The following is a 10,543-nucleotide window of genomic DNA, read 5'->3' as shown; positions in this document are numbered from 1 at the left end:
CAACTTAAGCGACTTCGCAATAGCGCCAGATGCTTTTTTACATCCGCACCCAGCGATGAGAGACGAATTTCGCTTCGCATGGCCCTCAGCACAACGGCATACGTGTCTATCTGGGGTTTGAAGACCTGCACGTCGCTCTGTTCGCGTTTACAGGCTGACTTCATTTTTCTCACTACCTTCTTCATTCCAACCGTAATCCAAGGGTTCTCCTTCCCTTGGTCCGGTTGGCCGTCGTTCCTCTAAGGGTTGGGCTCTTGGGGCTTGGTTTCCCTGCCTCTTGCGCGTTTCTCAACCGACTTGGCAGCCTGGTAACTCACGCTGGCCGTTCCTGTTTTCCTCTTTGGCCTTTCGCCCGCCTCAGCCGGACTTTTCTTGGGCCGCGTCTCCTCTGCAGGTTTCGATTATGCAGCTCGAGCCGTAGGCGGTTTGACCTCGCCGCTACGGCTTGGGCGAGCTACATGGTTTCGTGCTGCATCGTCACGTTTCTTGCAAAGAGGAAGCTGTCCATTTAGATGGACCGCTCCTCCTTGCTTGCATCAGCCGCACTTCAACTTCGACCAGGAGATCATACCCCTTCTTGGCCAGAGGCAGCGATATGCGGAGCAATTGTTTCAGGTCCTTGCTGATGTTATTCCGCCCGTTCGTGTAGCCGATCGCTCAGCTCGTCCAGCTATTCGGCAACTACCAACATCTTCGGTAGCCCATTCCTGTTGCGGTTCAGCGTCCGCGTGTGGTCCACGCCTGTTATCGGCGCTTCCTCCGGCCGGTGCTGTGCCGCCTCGTGGTCCTCCTGTTGAACCTCCTGTCGCCTGCCCGCTGGTGAGTACACCAACCCCTCGTAGTGGCGATCCCGGCAGTCCTCGTCGCGCGAACTGGTTCAACGCCGTTCCCTCTGCATCTCCACTTTCAGAATTGGATTAGCGCCGTTCCTGATGTACCCAAGGCACTCATAACAGGTCTGTGACACTTTGGAAGTGGTGCCCTACCACTTGTACTGGGTTGCTTCCAGATATGTGGAATTTCTGAAGAGGCCCAGCAGAGCCAACTGCTGGGTCCCCGCCAGGCCTAGGCTTACTCCGCTTGAGCAATCCGTATGCCCCGGTACTCGATCACCTTCCGGTGCCAAAGGTAGTAAGTCCACACTGGTGTGTGGATACATACATACATACATTTATTTGTTCAACATCACATGTAAGACAAGACATAATAAACAATAGTACGCCACAATACTCGGTTTGTGGCTGCCGCTCTCCATCCTCGGTCGCGCCCAATGCTCGTCAGGTCACGCTCCACCTGGTCTGCCCATCGTGCTCTCTGCGCTCCACGCCTTCTTGTGCCAAGCGGATCAGTTGCAAACACCAGCTTTGCAGGGTTGTTGTCCGGCATTCTTGCAACATGCCCTGCCCACCGTATCCTTCCGGCTTTGGCCACCTTCTGGATGCTGGGTTCGCCGTAAAGTGCAGCGTTCTCCTGCACACCGCCGAAGATCGTTCTTAGCACGCGTCGCTCGAAAACTCCGAGTGCTTGTAGGTCCTCCTCGAGCATGGTCCATGTCTCGTGCCCGTAGAGGATCACCGGTCTTATTAGCGTTTTGTACATGGTGCATTTGGTGCGTGGGTGAATCTTTTTCGACCGCAGTTTCTTCTGGAGCCCGTAGTAGGCCCGACTTTCACTGATGATGCGCCTCCGAATTTCACGGCTCACGTTGTTGTCAGCCGTCAATAAGGATCCGAGGTACACGAATTCCTCCACCACCTCGAAAGTATCCCTGTCTATCGTAACATTACTACCCAGACGGATCCGGTCGTGTTCGGTTCCGCCTACCAGCATGTACTTTGTTTTTGAGGCATTCACCACCAGTCCGATCTTTGCTGCTTCGCGTTTCAGGCGGGTGTATAGCTCTGCCACCGTTCCAAATATTCTAGCGATAATGTCCATGTTGTCCGCAAAGCACACAAATTGACCGGATTTTGTGAAAATCGTTCCCCGGCTATTGAGCCCGGCTCGTCGCATCACACCTTCCAGAGCGATGTTGAAGAGTAGGCATGAGAGTCCGTCACCTTGTCGCAGTCCCCGACGAGATTCGAATGAACTGGATAGTTCACCCGAAACCCTTACGCAGTTTTGCACACCGTCCATCGTTGCTTTAATCAGTATAGTCAGCTTCCCAGGAAAGCCGTTTTCGTCCATGATTCTCCATAGCTCTGCGCGGTCGATACTGTCGTATGCCGCTTTGAAGTCGATGAGCAGGTGATGCGTTGGGACCTGGTATTCACGGCATTTCTGCACGGAAACAAATCCATTCCCAAAATCTTGAATATAACTCATGATTTCCCGATAACCTTATGATTTTATGTTATAAATATACACCATGATTTTAATTCATGTTTTTATGTTTTATTTTACCGTAACGCAATGTACCCGTTATTGTTTTGGCTTTCGACGACCAAAAATGAAAAATATAACCATGAATTTATGAATAAATTGATCAAGAATTTTTTTTATGATTCTGTCTATCGTTCTTATGCTTTTCAACCACATTCATAAATTTATGGTTGGGCGAGATGGAACCATGATTAGAATTCATGAAATCAAAAAGTATTTTTGTGATTTCGTCGTCGATGGAACAAATTCATAAAATCAAAAAATAATTTTATGATCCTGGATGCGAATTGTCGATGGTCCCAAATGTTTTTTTTTCTAGCTACATTCCTGAAATGATGGTTAGGTAAGATTGAAACATTAGAATTTTTGAAATCTTAAATATTTTTAGGATTCCGTCGTTGATGGTTCCAAATGCTTTTTATATGACTTCATCCTTCTTTTCCTATGAGCAAGCAATACGTTTTAGTTGGTATCGCTTTAGTTAAACAATAAAACATTACCGAAATAAAAAAAAACAATGACAGTGGGGTTTCAATTGATGTGCTCAGAAAAATGAGATAGGTGCATACATTACCAATGAATTAAAATAGTACAGAAATAAATACCAGCATGGTTGTGAGAAACCCTAGATTGAGTTTGAATAAGGACGAAAGTAACATAATCGATTTCTCTTCAGCTACCCTCTCTTCTTCAAATTGAAGTGACAAGAGTTACTATTTTAATCTTCACCGCGAATCATATTTTAATTCTTTGCATTTGTACTCTTGTGAATTTCGTCATAAAATATGGGAGTGGGATTATCTGGATAGGGGTTTAATTTTGGCCACCTACTTTTGTAACACAGTCAAGTTAATACCATTAAGCTAAAATTTTTCGATTACCGTGCGAGCACCATATTATAGACAGCTCCATATTCTGAACAGTCGGCTAACGCAAAATAGATTTTCCTTTTATAAAGCATATATTGAATCGAGAGTTGAGGTGTTAATTTTATTAAGCCCCTCTATTATCCAATCGTTACAAAACATATAGTTTTTGACTGAACTGCGATCGTAGAGAATGTGTTTGTATATTAGTAAGTAACACTATGTGTTCAGAATTAGGACCACGGCTTCTTATGTTGTCCATAATTAGGAACACGTCGTCCACAAACAAAAATATGTCTAGATCACAGACTGGAAGTTATTATGGGATTTAATTTATTTTATACATTTAGCTAGACAACAAACACATTTGATGGTAATGTGAAGCATTATCTCTAGCAACAAGAACTTCCATTTATTTTAGTGTTTGTTGTGAGATTCCCTTAACCGTTCAGAATATGGGTATTGGGTACCGCACGGTACCTGCAGAACAGCTTCAAATCTGCCTCTTGCAGCTCGCTGTACTCCCTGGCAGTTTCAATTCCGTGAACACTCGACACTGCCGTTGCGTATTGTTCGACTCCCGCCCGTTGAAGAATCACTTCTAACGGGAGCTCCGGCGCATCCGGATCTAGCACCGGATTGTATTTTTTCTGCTCCTCGGTCACTGGAGCAGCCATCAGCGGTAGTGCTGACTCGGCAACAGATATTATCTGGAATTGATTCTGTTCCATTTTCTAAAATATGAATATATGTTAATCAATTATTTATTGCCAAGTTTCTCCACTTACCCGTAGTATTAAAAAATAAAAATCAACCGAATTGGAATATCAGCTAGTTTTCTACACACGTCTGTGCTGAACGACCGCGCGAATTATATTACTGCAAATGGCAGAGACGTGTAACGCTAGATAGCGACCATGATTATAATTCATGAAAGTGCGTGCTTCTATTCATATATCTAGACAACTCATTTATGATATTATGAATTATTTCCATATTCCATGATATTATGAATTGGAAGACATCATAAGACCATGATTTTTTATTCATGGTGATGGGAATGGATTTTTTTCCGTGTGCAGGATTTGCCGTACGGTAAAGATCTGGTCCGTTGTCGACCGGCCGTCGATGAAGCCAGCCTGAGAACTTCCCACGAACTCATTCGTTTTAGGTGACAGACGACGGAAGATGATCTGGGAAAGCACTTTGTAGGCAGCATTCAAAATAGTGATCGCCCTGAAGTTCTCACATTCCAAATGGTCGCATTGTGAATGGGGCAGATTACCCCTTCCTTCCACTCCTCCGGTAGCTGTTCGGTTTCCCAGAGCCTGACTATCAGCCGATGCAGACAGGTGGCCATCTTTTCTGGGCCCATCTTGATGAGTTCAGCTGCGATACCATCCTTACCAGCTGCTTTGTTGGTTTTGAGCTGGTGAATGGCATCCCTAACTTCCCTCAGCGTGGGAGTTGGTTCATTTCCGTCCTCCGCTGCACTGGCGTCGTCGTTTCCTCCGTTGCCGTGGGCTCCCGTGCCTACGTTCTTCACGCCGTTCAGGTGCTGATCGAAGTGCTGCTTCCACCTTTCGATCACCTCACGTCCGTCCGTCAAGAGGCCTCCGTCTTTATCCCTGCATATTTCGGCTCGCGGCACGAAGCCGTTGCGGGATGCGTTGAGCTTCTGATAGAACTTCCGTGTTTCTTGGGAACGGCACAGCAGTTCCATTTCTTCACACTCCGCTTCTTCCAGGCGGCGCTTTTTCTCCCGAAAGAGGCGGGTCTGCTGTTTCCGCTTCTGTTTGTAACGTTCCACGTTCTGTCGAGTCCCTTGCTGCAGCATTACCGCCCGCACTGCGTTCTTCTTCTCCAAAACCGTTCTGCACTATTCGTCAAACCATTTGTTTCGTTGATTCCGTTCCACGTACCCGATGGTGCTCTCTGCTGCGTCGTTGATGGCTGATTTCATTGTACTCCAGCAGTCCTCTAGGGGGGCCTCATCGAGCTCGCCCTCGTCTGGCAACGCGGCTTCGAGATTCTGCGCGTATGCTGAGGCGTCAGCCGGTTGCTTCAGTCGCTCTAGGTTGTACCGTGACGGTCGACGGTACCTTACACTGTTGATGACGGAGAGTTTTGGGCGCAGTTTGACCATCACCAGATAGTGGTCGGAGTCGATGTTGGCGCCCCGATAGGTCCTGACGTCGATAATGTCGGAGAAGTGCCGTCCGTCAATCAGAACGTGGTCGATTTGAGATTCCGTCTGCTGTGGTGATCTCCAGGTGTAACGATAAGGGAGGCTGTGTTGGAAAAAGGTGCTACGTATGGCCATATTTTTGGAGGCGGTGAAATCAATGAGTCGTAGACCGTTTTCTTTCGTCTGCTGGTGGGCGCTGAACTTACCAATCGTCGGTCTGAATTCCTCCTCCTGGCCTACCTGAGCGTTCAAATCTCCTATGATGATCTTGACGTCGTAGCTTGGGCAGGGATCGTACTCGCGTTCGAGCTGCGCGTAAAATGCGTCCTTGTCATCATCAGTACTTCCGGAGTGAGGGCTGTGCACGTTTATTATGCTGAAGTTGAAGAATCGACCCTTGATCCTCAACCTGCACATTCTTTCGTCGATCGGCCACCAACCGATCACGCGCCTCTGCATAACACCCATCACTATGAAAGCTGTTCCCAGCTCGCGTGTGTTGCCGCAGCTCTGGTAGATGGTATGATTACCTCTAAACCAGTGATTCCCAAAGTGGGCGACATCAAAGGGGGCGAAAATTTTAAAATTATAAATTGGGGGGCGAAAAATCCAACAGGGGGGCGATTTTCCAAAAACCATTTCATCTAGAGTGATTTTGGGTATTTTTGACAGTTTCGGTCACTTCGTCAAGAGGTATTTTTGTCATTAGAATTGACTGAAACTTGTCGAATAAATCAGCTTGATTGGAAATGTTTTGTTGTCAATTTGGGATTTAATTGGTTTAATATATCATCATATGACAAATAGAACACAGTTACCAAAAAATAGAATAAGTTCCCCTTCAAGCGGTTTTAACCATTTTCAGAAAGATTCATTTTGAAAACCTATTCTTAACTCAAGTGCAATTATTTCAGAGAATTAAAACATGTGCTTTTTCTGAGTCTTCAGCCATAAGTGAAAGCTCTTCAGATCTCTTTTGGGAACATAGCAAGACCTATATTCTTTAGTTGTGAATAGTTTGAAAAAGTCACGGTTTAAAATTGCGAACTATCAAATAATATCTAATTTAAAATAATAAATCTATTTAATGCACTTAAAACTGACGATTACAAGTTTGCAACAATATGTTTTGATGCATTCTTAATGACTCTTTATTATGCGGATTTTCTGCCCGAGGCAGGTTCATCCCCTGATATATTATTCATGTTTAAAGAAATACGAAACTTTCTGTCCTTGATTTGTTGTAGGTGTGAATTCAAAACGCGATTTTTTCTCTTGAAACATTTATATATCCCAAGATATAGAAGAGTTTAGCAAGTAATTGGATTCTACCAGAGTTTTTCAAGCTTCCTGTATTTTGAGATTTTCTGATGGAATTTTAAACAACACATATTTGGATTTTAGGATTTTATTTCAGAGTATTATGCCTTTCCTCTTTTTTTTGGCTTTACAGATATCCCGTTATTCAAAGTTGATAACCAAGATTGTCATTTTTACGCATTTTTTTAGTAAAATTGCTGAAATTTACCACTCCACTTAAAAGGATTTTGTTTCATTATATGGCATATTTATTACGGAAATATCTAATTTTCGGAAAAGTTTCAATCTTCGTCAAACTTTTGGAGTTTCTATGAAAAAAAAAACCAAGACGACTGAGAAAGCTGAGTCTTAAAACTCTACTTTCAATCTTCCTTCTTCGATAATTAAGAATAATTATATTTAGTAGTTACATTTCCTTGATTCTACCAAAACTACACGCAAAACAAGAAAAGCTACCAAAAATTGAGATATGCCTTTTCTACCAATTTATGTATTAAAAACGTACAGAAAATGTGATAAATCATAATCCATTCGTTGTATTAAGATGCGCTACACGGTTCCATAGCTTCCATACCACTACACACAAACACCTCCATTCAAACCCGAGAAGTTGAACCGGGTTGCGTCTAAAAATAACTTTCGCTTCGCGTCCTATTGTCTACATGGAATTTTCCACTTGCAAACAGCAACCTGCTGGATGCGGGCTTTTCAGTGCACAATGCGCCTAGAGTCGTATTTACGAAGACAAAAATGTTTCTACCAAGTTCTGTCATTTCTTTTTTTTTTCATTATTGTGAAATGATTACGGTCAATCAAGTGTGGCTTATCCAAAAATCTGCTGATTAATTATTCTCTATACAATATCAGAATGTTTTACAAAGTTGTAGCAAATTTACAAAAATAAAACATTCGATTGATTTGATTGATTTGTCTTTATTCAAGAGACTTTCAGCCCTTGGATAAAACATTCGAATCATTAGAACTTTTCGAAAAGTTTTCAATAAATTGCAACTTTTTTGCCTTTGGTCATATTTTAGTCGAGTCCAACGATACATGAAGACCAATACATTAGTCACAAACTTTCAAAATTTAATTCGGTTCGCTTAGTCCTAAGGTACAGTAATTTGATAAACGGAAGTCAAAAACTATATAAAGATAGAAGGGCTCTAATTTCGTGTAAAGTTGAATAATCAATCAAGCCCAAATTTGCACCAATTAAATCAAACTCGTTGAGGAACAAGTAATCAAAATTTGAATAGTTTTGGTGGACTTTATAAAAGGATACAACTTGCTAAAAATGTTTTAGGCAATTTTTAAAATTTAAACAAATATTATATTCCATATATCTCAGGGCTCAGATCACTTAGAAAGTTGATGTCTTCGGCGATGTTGATAGGTTGGTTACGGCCGCTCAGTTGATTAGCTGATTGGTTCAAGGTTCTGTCAGTAGGCGGCGCTAGTTACGAACTAACTGAAGCATGCAACTTTTATTTATTATTTCAAATATATTCAGCAAGCTGTAACTTTTTCAAAAATGCACCAAATATTCTCAAATTTTTCCTGCCAGTTGCACAACTAGTTAGCTATAATCGGTACAAATTTGGACTCGATTGCATAACTTTACATGAAGTTGGAGCAACTCTAGTAAAATGTTTCATATTTGAGTGTTCTTCGTAAAATTACTATATCTCTGGATCAAGTGAACCGAATAAAATGCTACATTGCACAATTATGACTAATACATAGCTCTTTGAAAAACCTTTGACTTGACTTAGACACGTTCAAAAAAAACAAACTTACAGCTACTTGATTACTTCACGAAAAAATATCAATCATTTGTATGATTTTGCAAATGTGTAACTAGCGCCGCCTAGTGGACCATTAACTGTAAGCCCTTGACTCACTTAACAACGTTGTCGAAGACACCAACTTTCTAAGTGGTGAGAGTCCTGAGATGTATGAAATTTAGAATTTGCCGTTTATTGGTGGAATTTCTAATTAAACGATCCATCACCATCCATCATGGCATTGCAAATAAAATTATTAGAAAGCAGATTTTTGAATCAGTTTAACCAGACGAACCACCCTAACATAACAACAATAGGGAAAAGGGTCAACAATTGAAAATAAACTTTCTAAAACACAATATGTGTCTAAAAACTTAAAGCTGAAGCTTAAACAGTTTTGTCTTCGCAAATACGGCTCTGGACCCATTGTGCAGTGTGGCGGCTGTATCACTTCCATCACCAAGCCACGTTTGTGTTGATCATGATGGCTTTCAGCCTCTTGTCTATTCATGTGCAGTTATAGCCGTGCTGGTTAGAGCGCAGGATACTGAGTATCATCATGATAGTGCCCCGGTTCGATTCCCGCCGCCGCCCATATTTCTTTTTACACATGTATTGGTATTTGATGCCGCCGCTGCTGCCATGATCAGTCTAAAAATAGAACAAATAATGAGAAACCAGTGCGACAGAGCACACGCACACATGCGAAATTTTCCTTTTCCAGATTCTAGGAAGCCAATACAATTTTTGGTATATTGCCACCTACCAATTTTTGTATTTGCAAGGCCCTAATACAATATTTGTATATGTTTCATACCCAATTGTATTAGAATCTGCCAATCTCAGGTTGCGTGTATGATTCTGAATACTATTTATTCACGATTTAAAAAAATACAGTGAAAATAAGGTTTTGTTCGAGTGGCCTACAAAATAGACAGAGTTTGTAGATTTTAATGCAATTCCAAAATTTCAGATCTAATTTAGAACAATGCAAACTTAGGGGGGCGAAAATAGTTGTCAACAGCTTCAAGGGGGCGATTGCGCCGACAAGTTTGGGAACCATTGCTCTAAACGTTCGCACCATGGATCCTGTCCAACACACCTCCTGCAGCGCTACGATGCCGAACCCGCGGTCCTTCAGTAGATCGGCGAGTATGCGGGTGTTCCCTATGAAGTTGAGAGATCGGCAGTTCTACGTACCGAGTTTCCAGTCACAAGTCCTTTTTGTACGCTGGGGTCGTTGCAGTTGGTCTCGGTTCGTATTATTCTGTTGCTGATTTTCCGCTACAATGGTTTTACGGCTGGCTCGTAGGGCCTGACACCAACCCCCTACTTTCCGGAGGATCATAGTGCACAGTTGAGCTTAGAGTCCTTCTCTGGCACTCGGACGTAGATCAGCCGCCCCTAACATGGGGATCAGACGCTGTTGTGAGCCGCTCCTCCTGGAGAACAGACGCTCAGGTTTGCCGAAGCAAACCCCCCCCCCCTTCCCTGTCAGCCAACGACCAAAGTTCCCACCGGGGTTGGTTACCCGATCTTCCCTAAGGATGCTCATAGTTTCCGGCCGGTACCGCGTGGAGGTAGGGATAGGAGTTGCTGGGCAGAGGCTAGTGGATCACAATGGGATCTGAATTGCGCAGCTTACCCAGCCTTCACCGTGCCACTGGTGTGTGGATATGGTTCGCTTAGAGGGCTCTGAGCGTCGCAGAATGTCGAACGGATAAAATGGCTGGCGGTGACGTTGCGGGATACTCAGTACACTATCACAGGTACTCATCGTGGGAGAACTGTAAGCGATAGACTTGATTGCAAACGTATTTTACTGAGACTGTGCATATTTGCCTGCAAAAAGTGTTCGGAAACCCCGTTCTCCATACTCATACACAGGACCGGGATGACTGTTGGACGCTGGCAGGAATGGCTTGATTGTGACGAGAGGATCAGTGGTTTCCTTTAAGCCGACCGGCATTCATCCCGATGTCGAGAGGATAGGTGCA

The 10,543-nt window shown here is 43.4% G+C and overlaps 1 protein-coding gene across 1 annotated transcript in view; it reads right to left on the bottom strand.

Moving 5' to 3' along the window:
- Positions 1 to 670: 670 nt before the first annotated feature.
- LOC134286467 (uncharacterized) overlaps positions 671 to 10,543 on the bottom strand; it is a 35,553-nt gene continuing 25,680 nt past the window's right edge. Inside the window, exons 6-7 of the mRNA XM_062848079.1 lie at positions 3,732 to 3,985; positions 671 to 872 (exon numbers count right to left, since the gene is read on the bottom strand). Coding sequence (XP_062704063.1) covers positions 671 to 872; positions 3,732 to 3,985 — 456 coding nt within the window. The remainder of the gene's footprint in view (positions 873 to 3,731; positions 3,986 to 10,543) is intronic.

Source organism: Aedes albopictus, chromosome 2 (genome assembly GCF_035046485.1).
Source record: "Aedes albopictus strain Foshan chromosome 2, AalbF5, whole genome shotgun sequence".
NCBI classification, from domain to species: Eukaryota; Metazoa; Arthropoda; class Insecta; order Diptera; family Culicidae; genus Aedes; species Aedes albopictus.
Note: the sequence above shows the minus strand (reverse complement) of the source record. Positions and strands in the feature narration are given on the sequence as shown.